Consider the following 16,460-nt stretch of genomic DNA (forward strand, 5'->3'; position numbering starts at 1 on the left):
ATTTTTCTTTTAGACCATCACTACGTTGGCGATCCACTTGGGGTACTTTGACTCCCTGATGGAGCCGTTCTCTAACAGTTTTTCCACCTCCTCACGGACTGCATCGTTGATGGCAGAGTTGAATTTATGCCTGACCTGTCTTACTGGGGGTGGAATAGGTCGACGTTTAATTTGTGTGTGGCAAATTCCTTTGGGATGCCCGGCATATCTACATGGACGAAAGCAAACAAATCTTTCTTAGCTATTAAGAATTGACTGAATTTACCTGGTTCCCGGAGTTTGCAGCCAATATAGGCCTTCTTGCTATGGTCGTTGAGGTCCAATTGAACGGGGCAGAGGTCTTCTATGGTCGAACCTGAAACCTCGACCGTGTTGGGATCCATGATGACGTCTCCGGTCTCTTTTTGCTTCGACCTCGACCCTGTTGATTGCTATGCCTCTTTTTCTTTGTCTTTTTTTGGTGGGTGGCCGTGATGTCCAAGTCAGTGAGGTAGCATTTCCCGAGATGTGCGATGTTCCCCGCATATGCTGAATATTCCGCATGGTGTTGGGAATTTAATTACTTGGTATAGGCTGGGGGGGATCGCTTTCATGGGATGTATCCATGGTCGTCCCACTATAGCGTTGTACGCAGTGGCCTGGTCCATGATGTGGAATGTTGTCTCCAGAGTCACGCCGCCGGCTAAGACGGGGAGTGTAATTTACGTGGATGTCCGCTCAACTGCATTATTAAAATCGGTTAACGTGATGCAGCGCGACACTATCTTATCCTCGAGTCTCATTTGGGAAAGGACCCGAGGATGGATAATGTGTGCGCCACTTCCATCGTCCACCATGATGCATTTGACAACGGTATCTAAAATGCATAAAGTAATAACGAGGGCATCATTATGAGGAAAAGTCAAACCGTCGGCATCCGACTCGTCGAAGATGACTCTTTTTTCGAGTCTGTTGTACCGTTCGTGGGTAATAGACCGCTTGAGCTTGTGAGTGGCGGTGAACTTCACGCTATTGATAGAGGCGTCGCCGCCGATGATCATATTGATAGTACGAGTTGGCGATGGCGGCTTTGGTGGGCCTTGATGTTCAGATCCTCTGGCAAAGTTGGTTCTTCCATTATCGCTTAACATCTCTTTGAGGTGCCCTTGCCGTAACATGTTTACGACTTCTTGTCTGAAGGCAATGCAATCTTCTATTTTGTGCCAACGTTCCTGGTGAAACTCACAGAGGGCGCCAGATTTTATGGTGTTCGGGTCTGATCTCATCTTCGGCGGCCACTTCACCTTTGTTCTGAGTTTCTCAAGAGCGTAGACTATTTCTGTAGGTGACACACAAAATTTTTGAGCAGATAATAAGGGGGGCATACCTCTTTAATTGCGGCCAGTTCTCGTCCTTGGCCGGGATGGACCTTCTTCATGGGGGGTATGCGGCCGTCCTGACGTATGGTTGGTGTCGTTCCCTGTTGGGTCGCGAAACTGGGCGATCTCTTCTGGTGTTGTCTCTTCGTTCTTTTCTGGATTCGGCTTGTATCGAGGTTAACCGGTGAGTTGGTCCATTGAGGTCGTCCTCGTCTGCTCGGACCTCAGCACAGTAAGCATTATGGATTTCATCCCAAGTGGTTAGAGGATACTTCATCAATCGGCTCAACAGTTTTCTAGTTGCTCTTGAACCATCTCTACTCAGCTTGTTCTGGAAAGTTACGACCTCCATCCCTTCGGATACATTCGGTAGAGTCATACTTACTCTGTTGAACCGGGCGAGGAAGTCCCTCAGTCCCTCTCCCAAGGACTGCTTAATAGAGAATATGTTGTTTACTCTTGCGTCGGCCTTCTTGGCTCCGGCATGGGCAGTTACAAACTTATCGGTCATTTCCTCGAAAGTTTCTATGGAGCGGGCCAGTAGCTGTGAATACCATGTTAATGCCCCTCCCATAAAGGTTTCGCCAAACTTCTTCAGCAAAATGGAGGACATTTTTTCCTTGGCGAAGTCATTTCCTTTCACGACGATGACGTAATGGGTCACATGATCCTCAGGATCAGTCGTTCTGTCGTATATCCTAAGGTAGGGCGGTATTTTGAAGGTCTTTGGTATGGAATTCGGGATTGCATCATCGCTGTACGGCTTCTCTACGAACCTGTCGACGTCCCTTTTTGGCAGCAGCTTAGGAGCACCCGGTATCTTGTCAACTCGTTCTTGGTGTTCTTTCATCTGGTCTCGAAGTGCCTTGTTTTCATTCTCCATTTCTTCCATCCTCTTTACAATGGCAGCGAGGGCGCTGTCACCTGTACTGTTAGTAATATTGTGAGCTATACCTGTCGTTGGAGGGTTTGGTCCGTTGCACTGCTTATCTGTTTGTTGTATCATGCAAGCTCATACGGTTTCTGCAGTCATGCCTGGAGCGGGTTTGTTGAGGACGCTCGCTAGCGTGTCGGTCAGCCATGCTTCGAGGAGTTTTTTCACAGCTGGGGGCTTCCCTTCTTCTGCAGATGTGGAGGTCCCTTTTCCGCTGGGTTTTGTAATGCTGCAGTGGGGGGCGACCTCCCTCGCCTAGGGGACACGTTGGGCATCGTGTCCTCACATATTGTTTCACAGCTTTCATTGATGACATTCATGAGGTTGGTTGGGAAGTCACTTGTTATTATTATTATCCTTTCTCCTTGGTTACCTGCTATGTAGGGTTTTGTATGCACAAAGAAAGGAGATCTCGAGGTTTTTGACGTTAGTGACTTGTGTCAATTGTAGATCTAGAGGAACTAAAATTTTAACTAAGAAATCCCCACAGACGGCGCTAAATTATTTGACCAAAAAATATAGATCTTGGTTCAATTAATTAAATTTATACAAATGAGGGTTAATCTTAGCTAACAATAATATCTCAAAGTTGAGTGCTCAAAAGTACAATAAATACTACGTAGGTATATTTTGGTAGCAACGGCAACATACAATCAATACTCAAGAAATCAAAGGCAATAATGTAGCATTAAATATTGATGAATAGCAATAAATGTCATTTAAGTAAATAGAATGAATTAGTTACCCAAGAAAGGAAGAAATCAGTGAATGTTCTTTCTGACAATGATGAGTGATGGACAATTCTTTGAATATCTGAGTTATTCTCGGATCTAGTGAAAATGTGTGGACAAGATCTTAGTGAAAATGTGATGTTTGTGTGCTTGCAATGAAATCCTATTCTCTCTCTAAAGTCAAAGTGTATTTTAACAAAAGAATATCACATGTCCCCTATCATTGTGTTTCTATCTATTTATAGGGAACATGTTCCTAAAAACCTTAACAGTACAAGTGCAGAGAATATCCACTAGAATATTTTCTTTTGTGTCCTGTCTTAAAACTAGCCGTTATAACTCTGTCAAAGGTGCTCAACTTCGGCCTCGATGACAACTCCTCGACTTCAGTCTTGCTGATCTTCGACCGCGACCTTCGCTGATAATTAGATTACTTCGACGCGTGGCATCCCGGGAATGTTTTACTAATACCATTTCGACTAAAGATGGATTTTGACCCATACAGACTCGTTGCAACACGAGCAAATCCAAGATTTAAAGACAACGAGTGCATCTCTTTATACATACACAACTATATATACATATACTACTTTTAATTAATAAGATGAACATTTCGCAAGGGCATTCAATGTGCCGGAATTAAAATTATAATGCGTGAATAGGTCAAAGAGGAACTTTTTTGGTTGTATATAAACCGGAGAATCCTCTTGACATAAGGAAAGGCGAACTAGTTTAGAAAGAGAGTTTAAAATTTTGCTTTAGGGCACAAGTTTAAATTTAAAATATGAATCCCCTTATTCATATTCCTGGTTGTGCCACTGTTCTCATTGAAACATATCTCTAACGTGTAAAAGCACCATATTCATTATTTTCAAAATATATTATCTCAAGAGTATTATTAATTTTGAGCTTGGGGATGGAAGATTCGGAAGAAGCTAGTAACCCATTGACTAATTGTAAATCTTGAATCTGGCATACACATGAGTATATGTTAACTGATTGCTTATATGCTGAATTCGTTTCTATTTTGTATTTGTAGGGGAGCCTTGGCATAACTGGTAGAGTTGTTGCCATGTGAGCAAGAGGTCACGGGTTCGAGCCGTGAAAACAGCCTATTGCAGAAATGCAGGGTTATAAGGCTGCGTACGATAAACCCTTGTGGTCCGACCCTTCCCCGGACCCGACCCCGCGCATAACGGGACCTTAGTGCACCGGGCTGCCCTTTTTTTGTGTTGTGCAAAAAACATTTCTTCAACGATTAAGTATGCCCTATCTTGGTTATGAAAATACTATTCCAGAGTTAAATGGAGTTGCTTGCCTTTACACAGGCCATCGAATTTCACTATTTAATATATTTACTAGTGAGATTATGGAGCTTCCCTCTTCAAGTTTAGATCTTCCGCCAATGGCCGCTAAGATACTGACGTGGAGAAAAATGAACTGTTGGGAGAGTTCTTTAATTGATAGGATGCTGATAGAAAACATGGCCTGTCACGAACTCGATATAGCTAGTTAGCTACAGCAAGAAATCAGTACGATCCCTCGCATAAGGAGGCAATACACAACAAAAGAGAAGAACTAATTATAAAGGAAGTTCAGTTTCCTACTGCAACCAGTAGTCGGGAAGAACTGGCAATTGGTTTCTGCCAATTCATAAATATATAAAATAAATAAAATTACTTCAAAATGATTGTCAGGAGGTCCAAGTAATAGATCCTAAAAATTTAAAGTTGATGTCTACAGGTGCTTATTGAATGCACAACTTTATGCTTATTGTCTGTAGGCCAATTTTTCTTTTTCTTTCTTCAACTTATTCAATTTATACATATATAAACTGATAGGTTTGTACTTCTATAACTTTAAAAATATAACAAAATCTACTAAGAAATATTTCTATTTATAGAAGATAATAGACACAAATTGGAAAATTAGTCCTATGCTGGGCAATTATTAATGCTGAAACATGCCTTAAAACTTTAAATTTCTAGCTACAATCCCCCAATCACGTACAAAAGTATAACCGTTAAACATGTCACAAAGGTTTTCTTTTTCCATGAAACACTCACAGTCGAGTGCAGATGGAGTCTTAAGCCAGCTTAAATGTGCTGTTCTACCATTCCAGAGCAGCTATTTTTAAGCAAGGTCGTCAAAAAGTTGAGCCATTGAACCCAAAGTATTGGCGCTGCACACAAAGAAAAGGAATTCCGGTTCAGATATTTCCCTAACATAACTTTACATTGATGTAAACATGGTCACACATAAAAAAGTATGAAATGAAAAATGCAATATCTAAGCAGAAAATGCAGCAATAACTCAAGTTTGTGCCAGTTGAGCATAAACAATGCAACCAAAAAGTAGGTTATAAGCACAATGACTATTCATTATGTTAGGATGATTAGATTCCATTGAAATAGAGCCAATTCCAATAGGACAATAGGAACATCGGTGCATCCAAAACAGGACATTTTAACCAGTCAGTTCTGAGCAGGACTGCATAAATGGTGAACAACCAAATTCCAGCTGAAACAGTATCTTAGGAAACTAATGCTGTTTGGGAGTCATCAAAGGAAGGACATTACTTACAAAAAGTTTTATGCAACATCATCTAACAATAATGTGAAAGTTGTTTTCAAGATGGTTAACTTTCAGTAGTTCTTCTCCACAGATTTCATCTAAGGAACAAACTTTACAGCTACTTCAACTTATCTAGAGTGATCCTTACTATTACACAACATACAATAGGCTCGATACATGCAAAAAACACAAACAAGGTCTAAACTTGGCCAGGGTTGATAGAATTGGTTCTGAGTCCAGGCGTATAATAGGAAGCAGTAGACGATTCTTTTAGTTGTTCAAGACAAAGGATAGTGCATTACACATATCCTAATTAAGACCAACTTGTCGGTCTCCTGTAGTGGCCCAAGGAAGGGTTGGGGTAGGGGGAAGACAAAGAGGTCATTTCCCTCTTTGTTCTTATAAAGACTTACCGGAGAATCATAAAACTTAATATAAAATCTGTTGCTGTCTATTGACAGCTTTGTCTGAAGAATCTCGGCAATGGTTGAACTGAGTTTTCCATTCACACCAGGTCCAAGACCCCCAATGGAAATTAATTCACCGTACGCAGCAGGAGCTTCAGTGCCAGCAAATGCAATAGGAACTCCTCCATTCAACAAGATCATCACATACTGCCGAAAAGAACAAGTAGAGATAAGTTAGCTTAGTTTTAGCTTAGCTTTAGCAATTTTCTGTTTCATCATCTTCATTTGCTTGGGTTCACTGGTTTAGAATGGAGTTCCAAAATTCAGAATGTAACAGAAACACAGAGAATTGGTAAACCCAAGTAAAAGTTCTTTGTTTTCTTTTTCTTTTTACCCCATTTCTAAACATGTTCCCATTTAAGCACCTAAGGGTGTGGCCTTGTGGACAATGCAGCGAAAGAGAGCAAAACAATAAGGTATCAGTTCAAATTCTAGCGGAGGCAAAACACACCGGGTGATTTCTTCCCATCTACTTAGCCTTGATAGTAGTTACTCGGTAGTTGTACTGGTGGGAGGTAGCAAATACCTATGAAATAATCAAGTTGTGCACAAGCTGACCTAAACACCAGTTTTATTTATTTTTTCCAACTTAACCTCCACATGACTCAAAAACCTCTGTTAATTTCACATGACCCCAATTCTGGACCTACTACTAAACCAGTCTCATTTCAATCTCACTTAACTTCGCGACTCGAATTCCTAATATACCCAGTAGAAGTGAAGATGACTTATAATTACCAGCAAAGCAATGCCCGTCTTTAGAGTAAACGAAGTTGATAAACTTTTTGTCAGGGGAATTTCATCAAGCAAGTAACAGTCAATGTAAAATATGAAAACATAACACTAACACTAATGGAAAAAATTGAGGGACTTAACTGACTCGGGTTTGCCAATGATTTTGGCAACAGCTTTAGTAGCATCTTTGAGAATATCAGAAGCTACCACTGCATCTACTGGTACATTTGTAAACAGATTCAGAGTCGGCATTCTTTTTTTGTCACCTTTTCTGAATTTCTTGTAAAGGTTCTTGTGGGGGTGTGTTGGGAAATGGGTGGTTTGTAATTAAGATTCAGTTAATAGATATTGTTGAAGATGAAAATAGGAGAGCTTCTCTCTTGTTTTTGTATTTTATCCCGTTGGGATCGTGACTCTTCCTTTTTTTTCTTGTTTTCATTTCTCAGTTTAAAAAAGAAGATTGAGTTGCTCCAGCGGTGATCACCCTCAACTTGTTGTGAGTTTAAGTCTCCCAAGAGCAAGGTGAAGAGTTTTTGGAGGGAGAGGTTGTGAGTTTGAGTCTCCCCAAGAGCAATGTGGGGAGTTCTTGGAGGGAGAGAGCTGAGAGTCTATCGAAAACAATTTCTCCATCCAAGAATAGAGGTAAGATTTGCGTACACACTACACACTACCTTTCACAGACCTCACCAGTGAAATTATACTGGATTGTTGTTATTTTTTAAATTTAAGGTTTCATGCAAGGTGTAAAAGATATTTAAATTAGAGTATAGTTCTATGTACTGGCACTCTAAAAAAGATTCACCATTACATGTAATTTTTAACACATACATTAATAGGTAATCTTAAAAATAAGGGAAGCAATCCTCTATAAAAAGTCAAGAAACACTGAAAGTGTAATATACTATTATTAGGGGCGTACAGAAGAAACCGACAAACAACACCAAATCAATAATTCGAGTTAAATCAGAAGAAAAAAAAATCGATTATGACTTAGTTTGATTTGGTTTGGTGTTGGAAAACAAATCCGACCATAATTGGATTGATTTGGTTTTAACTAAAAAAAAAAGCCAATTGAAACTAAACCAACCCGACATTACATGTATACAAGTTTTAAAATATTTTATGCATACAATTTTTTATTGTAATGTAATCTTATAAATATTTTTTAAATTTTTTCATAGTTCTATCTTGTAACGTATAATTCCAAGCTTGCACTTCAAATTTTTGAATACTCAAATATGTTTTATAGCCCATAAGTGTTAGTAACTCAAATAAAGCCCAAAGCAAAATCAAATCAATAATAATGCTAACAAAAGAAATTTTATTTAATACTATGAATGATAATAGTGTTGGATATCTATTTTTAGTTTTGCATTGCTTTAGACAGTGAAAATGCATAACTTTTTTCTTAATTGTTTAGTCATATAATTAATATTTAGTACTTATTAGTCGTACCTATTTTAGCATGACTAAGAACTTTTAGATTATGTTCATTTTCATTCTGCCTTATTAATTAGCAACATTTATTTTATGCGACTTTATTATCTTTATTTTTGAATATTTTAGTATAATATCATCATCTCATATTGTTTTGTATTATTTTCTTGAGTAATTGATGTTCGGCCAAAAATGCATATATTTAACCATTGTTGCCTCATATTCTAGTACTTTTAATCATCTTTTGAGTATTAATTATATTACTCTGTGCTTAATACTATATCTTAACTGTGTAGGAATAAAGCGGTGTGAAAATGAAGAGATCTGGAGCAGAATTGGATAAAATATGAGAAACAAAAGAAAAAAAATTAAAAGAATAAAAAAAGGGGACACCCTGTGGGTTTTGTCCCCCCAAGTGGAAGACAAGAAAAAGGATATATAATTCAATTGCATTTACAATGCAATTGATGAAAGTAATACAGCGAAGGAACTGAACGTGAAAACGTACTGGATTCGGCGCTAAGGCCAGCGCCTCGCGCTATTCTGGACCCTGCGTGTGCGAGTTTTCCTATTTCGTCCGGGACAATGTTATTTCAGCCCTACACAGCTTCAACTCGTATAAAACGGGTTCTAAACCTAATTTGGAGGAGATCGAATATACTTTGAAGGAGAATTCACGTGGAGGAATACACACCACGCTTGGAGGAGGCTTCGAACTAGTTTTTCTTCTCTTCTCTTCCTTTAATTCATAGTTTATTTGTTCTAGAGTTGTGGGGTGCTACATGAACGTTGTAGTTTGAAGCTTGAATTGTTCTTATTATTTTATCATATTGGTTTATTTATTCAATCTTGCGCTTAATTATTTGATTGCTTGATCACCAATTTAATACTATCTACGAATCTTGGGTTTTACTCGGCTGAGGGAATTCTAGATTGCATATAAAATTGAGTAGAGCGAGATCTTGAACTCGAGCATTGGGAACGGATTTGCGGTTAGGATAGGAATATACCTAATCGCCTTGCTTGGTTACTATACAGGAATTATTAATATGTTCTTGTTAATTCTAATTCCATAGGAATATAGGCGTTAGGTTAGCTTGAATAGACGAGTAGTACTTCGGAAGAAGGCTACGAGTAATATTAACCATTTCAATCAATAAATTAGATAAATTAATTAGACAATTTAAGTGGACAACTCAACGGGATTGTTAGCCAACCCATAGCTCTAGAATATCGTCGCTCATTGAATTCATCTCTAATATTCGGCAACTTGTTTCTTTTAATTTTTTAGTTTGCTACTCTAGATTAGTTGTAGTTAATAATCTTAAGAAATCTCTTGAATAGATTAATTATCTTAGTTTAGTTTAGTTGATTGTTAATCACAAGTCCCTGTGGGTACGATATCTGGACTTACAATCCTATATTACTTGTTGACCACGTATACTTGCGTGTACATTTGGGAGCAACAAGTTTTTGGTGCCGTTGCCGGGGACTTAGAAATCAACTATTTTACTAGATTGGATTTTTACTTTTTATCTATTTTAGTTTTTAATTTTAGTTTAGTATAGTTAGTATTTTTTTTTTTACATGGCATCTGTGAAAGAAAAGTGGTGGGATAGTAAGTATTCTTATTTTTGTGATCCTTGTCCATATTGTAAAGGACACCACTTATGGCAATATTGTAAAAATATTTTCAGGACCGAGTTGTGTGCACTATCTCAATCCTGTACTATTTGTGGTGGTAATTGGAATAATTGTCCTAAGTGTTGGTATCCTATTCCAATCCCTTCTAATGTTGATTCTAATAATTCTTGTGAGCTTGACAGGAGTAACGAATTGGATAATGTGGAACACGATGTTCGCATTCTTGATATGCACAGGAAATTATTAGAGGAATATGGAGGTTTCCGTGAGAAAATTACAAATGGGATACAACACTTTATAGAAGGAAGAGTTGAACTGGGACAAGAGATCGACCAATTTGGTAGTTCTATTTGCGACTTGGAGGCTCAGTTGAGTGCAAAGGTTGATACGTGTAACGCCCAACAATTTAATGATGAGTTGTGTGAAGTTGAAAAAGATCTTCTAGGCCAAATTGAGGAGCTAAAACGAGAATACCAATCATTAGACCATGCTTTTGTTGATGATGTCGAGGTTGAGGTAGTATATATTATTGAGGATGTCAAAAATAATGCAGTTTTGGAGTTGGGGCGTGTTGGTCCTCATTCTAAATATTTTTTTACATTATGTTTGGATGGAGATATGGAGATCGAGCCTTTGCAGAGATGTATAGATGAAGAACAAGACCCTTACATTCTAAAATTTGCAACACCAAAAAGGCAAAACCACATTCCTCACTTAAGGGCCAAGAAATGCAAGATACGATATCTATTGCTTGGTTCCTTTATTTTCACACCACCTCCCCATGAACGTGACAGAAAAATTGATGCAGAATTGGGGGCGCAATTCATATCCTCAAAGTGGAAGGCAAAATGGTGAAAGTGATGGCGTCGTGCCGCAACGTTAAATCAAGCGCTTGTTGGGAGGCAACCCAATTCTATTTTTTTATTTTTCTTTTTGTTTATTTTTTTAAATTGTGTTTTTCTTTTTGTAGTATTGTTTTTGTGTTTTATAGAAGTAGGAGCATGGAGTCAAAGGCAATAGGCGAGTGAAAAAGTGAGCAGGTGGTTGAAACTAAGTGTGAGGTACTCGCACGAGGGATCATACCTGGGAGAAGTATGAGTATCCCGTGAGCTGCTAATACTTCGGCCTTTGGCCTACTAGGGAGTCTCTTTTACCTTCTTGTTATTTATAGTGTGCATTGAGGACATTGCATAATTTTAAGTGTTGGGTGAGGAGATTGTCTGGGAGATTTTTTGTGCTATCTTAGCTTAGTTGTAGTACTCGTTCTTAGTGTAGTAGTTTTTGTTTAAAAAAAAAAGAAAAAAACGAAAATAAATAAAAAATCAGAATTTTTGGACTTTTTCCGACGATGGATTTTGTGGACAGCTTTCTTGAGGGATTAAGGTCCAATAAAAAAAAAATCAAAAATATTTTATTTTTGTTTCTAGTTAGTTTTATTTAGGTAATAATCCCCCTTGATTTTTCTTTTTGCATCGGTTCTTTTGCAGGGGATGTAACTTGAACCGAGTAAACTTTTTTTATTTTTAGGATTAGATTTTTTTTAGGAGAAGAAAAACTTTTTTGACTTGTTTGATATTAGCACAGTTAGGCCTGAGCTTGAGTAATACTTTCCTCTGAGTGCTTGAGTAATGAATAAAATAGTAGACTTTCTGACACCTAAGCTCAGGGTTGTGACTCTCTATATAGCTTATTCTTATTTTGTTGTTCGCAATGACCATGTCTGTCTTAGAGTAGAATTGATCCATCTTGATTGATACTTGTGCCATGTGTGATAAGGATTTCTTACATATATTCTATGTTTTGCATCTTAGTCTAGAACTTGCCCTGCATGTTATTGAAGCGAAATAAAAGAGTTACTCTATTTAGAAGATGATAATAGGCTTTCTTTGATATGTCTTGTGAATTTTAGCCTTTTCACATATTGTACCACTATTTAGCCCCTTGAGCCTGTAGCCTTTTGTTTGGAAGCCGTATTTTTGCCTTTATCCTTTTGTTGAATCCCTAATTTTTACACCCTGCTTCCTCGAGCATTATTGTTTAGATTGTGATATTAATTGATAAATTTGAAGAAAGGGATGATTAAGTGTAAAATGGTGACCAACAATAGCTGAAAAATGATGAAAGGGCCCTCGTGAAAATAATGTGAAAAGAAAAAACAAAGAATGAAAAAAATTTGCTTTAAAAAAAATGAAACGTTCTTGATACGAGGGAAATACTTGTGAACAATTGATGAAGAGAAGGCTGAAAAATAAAATTAAGATCTGAAAATAATTAGTGATGAAGTCTAAAAGTGCAAAGTGCTTAGGGAAGTGTAAGTCACTAGTATTATATAGTTCTCCTACCTGTCCCTTAGCCAACATTACAACTTGTTAAAGTCCTATTTGATTCTATTCTAACATACTTAATTAGTAGAGATATACATAATAGTCAAGCCTATGGTTCTTTATGCTTACATGTGAATTCGTTTGTGAGTGCGAGAGTTGTTCTTTGATGTTAAGTCCTTAAATTATATTCATTCTTTGATTTGAGTGTATGGACTATTTATTCTTGTGAGGGCACTTGTTTCATGATAGGTGGGTGATGTTATTAGCTTTATTTGACAGAATAGGTGAGCGAGCTTAAAATTGGTGAGTTAGAGTCCCTCTATGAGGTTAGGAGGTTAGAAGTTTGTTGCTTGTTTGTGACTTGTATATCTTGTATGATGATCAGGAAGTGTATATCTGATAATTTGAGTTTCTATAGGGCCTAATTGTTAGTATCAACCGAAGTGGTAGTGTTGCTAGGCTTGATTTATTGAGAGTGATTTTAATACTTACTCAAGGACGAGCAAGCGTCTAAGTGTGAGGTGTTGATGTTCGGCCAAAAATGCATATATTTAACCATTGCAGCCTCAGATTCTAGTACTTTTAATCATCTTTTGAGTATTAATTATATTACTTTGTACTTAATACTATATTTTAACTATGTAAGAATAAAGTGGTGTGAAGATGAAGAGATCTGGAACAAAATTGAATAAAATGCGAGAAAAAAAAGAAAGAAAATTAAAAGAATAAAAAAAGGGGACACTCTTTGGGTTTTGTCCCCCCAAGTGGAAGACAAGAAAAAGGATATATAATTCAATTGCATTTAGAATGCAATTGATGAAAGTAACGCAGCAAAGGAACTGAACGTGAAAACGTACTGGATTCGGCGCTAAGGCCAGCGCCTCGCGCTGGTCTGGACGCTGTGTGAGCGGGTTTTCCTACTTCGCCCGAGACAATGTTATTTCAGCCCTACACGGCCCCAACTCGTATAAAACTAGTTCTAAAACTGGAGGAGGCTTCACGGCCCCACAACTTTGAAGGAAAATTCACGTGGAGCAATACACACAACACTTGGAGGAGGCTTCGAACTAGTTTTTCTTCTCTTCTCTTCCTTTAATTCATAGTTTATTTGTTCTAGAGTTGTGGGGTGCTACATGAACGTTGTAGTTTGAAGCTTGAATTGTTCTTATTATTTTATCATATTGGTTTATTTATTCAATCTTGCGCTTAATTATTTGATTGCTTGATCACCAATTAAATACTATATACGAATCTTGGGTTGAACTCGAGAGAGGGAATTCTAGATTGCATATAATATTGAGTAGAGCGAGATCTTGAGCTTGAGCATCGGGAACAGATTTGCGGTTAGGATAGGAATATACCTAATCGCCTTGCTTGGTTACTATACAGAAATTATTAGTGTGTTCTTGTTAATTCTAATTCCATAGGAATATAGGCGTTAGGTTAGCTTGAATAGACGAGTAGTACTTTGGGAGAAGGCTACAAGTAATATCAACCCTGTCAATCAATAAACTAGATAAATTAATTAGACAATTTAAGTGGACAACTCAACGGGATTGTTAGTCAACCCATAGCTCTAGAATATCGTCTCTCATTGAATTCATCTCTAATATTCTCCAACTTGTTTCTTTTAATTTCTTAGTTTGCTACTCTAGATTAGTTGCGGTTAATAATCTTTAGAAATCACTTGAATAGATTAATTGTCTTAGTTTAATTTTGTTGATAGTTAATCGATATATGGACTTACAATCCTATATTACTTGTCGACCACGTATACTTGTGTGTGCGTTTGGGAGCAACAAGTTACTATCCCAACTACTGGTGGAGGTTGCAAACCAGTATGGGAACACTTACAATCCCAACTACTGGTGGAGGTTGCTCAGCCACCGCCTCTTTAGTTGGCTTCTCTGACTCCTTTGATTTTTCTCATTTTGACTCTATAGTGGTCGGCTTCTCATAAAAGGTCACTTGTTTTCTCTTTTTCGACTAGACTTCTTCTAATTGTCTCTCAGTTCTTCTATAACTTAAAGTATATATATTTATATGTATATCGCCTTATGTTTTACTCATGTTTCGTGGATTTCGGATGTAAAATATGTTGATTTATATTAATTCGCGGTGTTTTTATGTGTAGAAATCATCCGGAAGCAATTAGGGGTGAAAGGTGCGAGATTAGAGCCAAAAGAGTTGAAAAAAGAAAACCCCGGATTTTCAGCGCCACAGGTAGCGTGGAGCGCCACCTGTGGCGCCAGAGGCAGAATGATCAAGAAGCCCAGCACCAGCGTAGGGAGCTGGGCTGGACACTGGCGACGGAAGTTGTCCAATTTTGCCCGGGACAAGGTTATTTCGGCCCAAGACCTACCCAACGCGTATAAAAGCAAGACAAAACATATTTTTAGAGGGGGGAACGCCACTTTGAATAAGGAATACACACGAGAAACATTCAGGAGAGAAGAGATCTCAGTTTTCTTCATCTTTTCTTAGTATTTTCGATTATCCTAACACTTATGAAATTGTTTGATACTATCATGAGTGGCTAAAACCCATAGTTCTGGGGTTGTGATTTAGCCATGAATATTGTTGTTTAACGTTAACTTAACCTTGATTTTAATTCACTAATATATGGTTGTTTCTTTAATTTTGTGATTAATTGCTTAATTGTCTGGCCAGCAGTTAGGTTCTATTTACTATCTATGTTATGCTTGGGAAAGCCATGTTTAGATAAGAAAAGAATTGAAGAGAGCACGATCTTAACTTTGAGGGGGAGAGGGGGCGGATTTATGGTTAGGATAGGAATATACCTAGTCACCGTGCTTAATTAAATATCGTAATATTAATGCATTCTTAATAGATTGATTTCATAGGAATATAGGCGTTAATCTATTTTGAATAGGCGAGTAGTACTTTGGGAGAAGGCAACGAGAGCAATTGTTTGATTAATTAGCAACCATGAGTGAATTGCATGAAAGGGAGAGTTAACTAGAACATAATAGGATTGGTGAACCGATCACAACCCTGGAATATTTGTCTCTATTGAATACATAATAATCATTTTGCTGCTTGATAATGTAGTTACTAGTTAGAATTATTGTTTAGTAAAATCACACTTTTGAACTCGGATTGGCTCGACTGAATAACAATCTTGGTAAAATTAGTGGGTAGTTAATACAAGTCTATGTGGGTTTGATACTCAACTTATCGTTTTATTACTTGCACGATCATATATACTTGCGTGTAAGTTTGGGAGCAACAAATTTTTGGCGCCGTTGCCGGAAAGTTGAATATTGACTACTTTCTAGTTTTTGCTTTAATTGTTTATTTCGTCAAGTCTAATGTTACTTGATTGTTGCTCTGCTCTTAGGAACTTTGATTGAATGCGAAGGGTCAGAAGCCAGGATAGACTTCAAGGCTTTGACCCCGAACCTGAGAGGACATTTCATAGGAGGTTGAGGGAAACAAAGGATACAAATAATCTTCAGGCACTTGTTCAATTTCTTGTGAACATGGCAGAGGAGAAACATATGGTTGTTCAGGAGGTGACGATGCCCAGCATTGCTAATGTCACCTCCAGCATTGTGAAGCCTAGAATCACTGGGCACTTTGAGCTTAAATAGAGCATGATCCAGCTACTTCATATGAACGGGCAGTTTATGGGTCTTCCACACGAGGATCCACAACATCATATCCTGAATTTCTTGGAGATTAGTGATACTGACATCACTAACGGTGTCACTCCAGACTATGTGAGGCTCACTCTTTTTCCGTTCTCTCTGTTGGGCGAAGCAAAGCGATGGCTGAAAGCAGAACCAGCAAACTCTATTACATCATGGAATGATCTGGCAAGGAAATTTCTGGTAAGATTCTTCCCTTCAGGCAAAACTGCAAAAATCAGAAGTGAGATAGTCGCCATCAAACAGAAAGCGGGGGAGTCTTTATACTTCGCTTAGGAGAGGTTCAAAGGGCTGCTCAGAGACTATCCTCATCACAATCAGACAAACGAAGTGTTAGCTCACACTTTCATAGAAGGGCTACATCCTGAGACAAAGATTGTGGTAGATGCTGCAGCTGGAGGTCAAGTGTTGGAGAAAAGCTTTGATGAGATATATGCGTTATTGAACAAATTCTCCAAAAGCAATCCTGATTGGCAAGGAGAGATGGGCAGACACACAGTGCAAAAATCTGCAGGGAGTTGGATGTCGTCTCGGTATTATCGGCACAGATTTCCACATTGACCAACCAAGTCAATCAGATGACCT

At 38.0% G+C, this 16,460-nt stretch overlaps 2 protein-coding genes across 2 annotated transcripts; both read right to left on the reverse strand.

Moving 5' to 3' along the window:
- Positions 1-701: 701 nt before the first annotated feature.
- LOC138901149 (uncharacterized) lies at positions 702-1,265 on the reverse strand. The gene has a single exon (XM_070188890.1). It carries the CDS (start codon positions 1,263-1,265, stop codon positions 702-704), a length of 564 nt encoding a protein of 187 aa, XP_070044991.1.
- Positions 1,266-4,901: 3,636 nt separating this feature from the next.
- On the reverse strand, positions 4,902-7,222 carry LOC104086153 (uncharacterized). The gene is made up of 3 exons (XM_009590350.4): positions 6,941-7,222; positions 6,011-6,211; positions 4,902-5,205 (listed from the first exon to the last, which is right to left on the reverse strand). The coding sequence occupies exons 1-3, from the start codon at positions 7,049-7,051 to the stop codon at positions 5,170-5,172; spliced, it is 348 nt and encodes a 115-aa protein (XP_009588645.1). The 5' UTR covers positions 7,052-7,222; the 3' UTR covers positions 4,902-5,169.
- Between the last annotated feature and the right edge of the window lie 9,238 nt (positions 7,223-16,460).

The sequence above is a fragment of the Nicotiana tomentosiformis genome, chromosome 11 (assembly GCF_000390325.3).
Source record: "Nicotiana tomentosiformis chromosome 11, ASM39032v3, whole genome shotgun sequence".
NCBI lineage: Eukaryota > Viridiplantae > Streptophyta > Magnoliopsida > Solanales > Solanaceae > Nicotiana > Nicotiana tomentosiformis.

What these genes read in the sequence shown, in the direction of transcription:
- LOC138901149 (XM_070188890.1), bottom strand. Translation starts at nt 1,265, where the DNA reads ATGAGATCAGACCCGAACACCATAAAATCTGGCGCCCTCTGTGAGTTT.
- LOC104086153 (XM_009590350.4), bottom strand. Translation starts at nt 7,051, where the DNA reads ATGCCGACTCTGAATCTGTTTACAAATGTACCAGTAGATGCAGTGGTA. An exon ending in TCATTGGCAAACCCGAGTCA is followed by an intron (nt 6,212 to 6,940) that starts GTTAAGTCCCTC and finishes TCTTTTCGGCAG; the next exon opens with TATGTGATGATCTTGTTGAA. An exon ending in TTAAGTTTTATGATTCTCCG is followed by an intron (nt 5,206 to 6,010) that starts GTAAGTCTTTAT and finishes CTTTGTGTGCAG; the next exon opens with CGCCAATACTTTGGGTTCAA.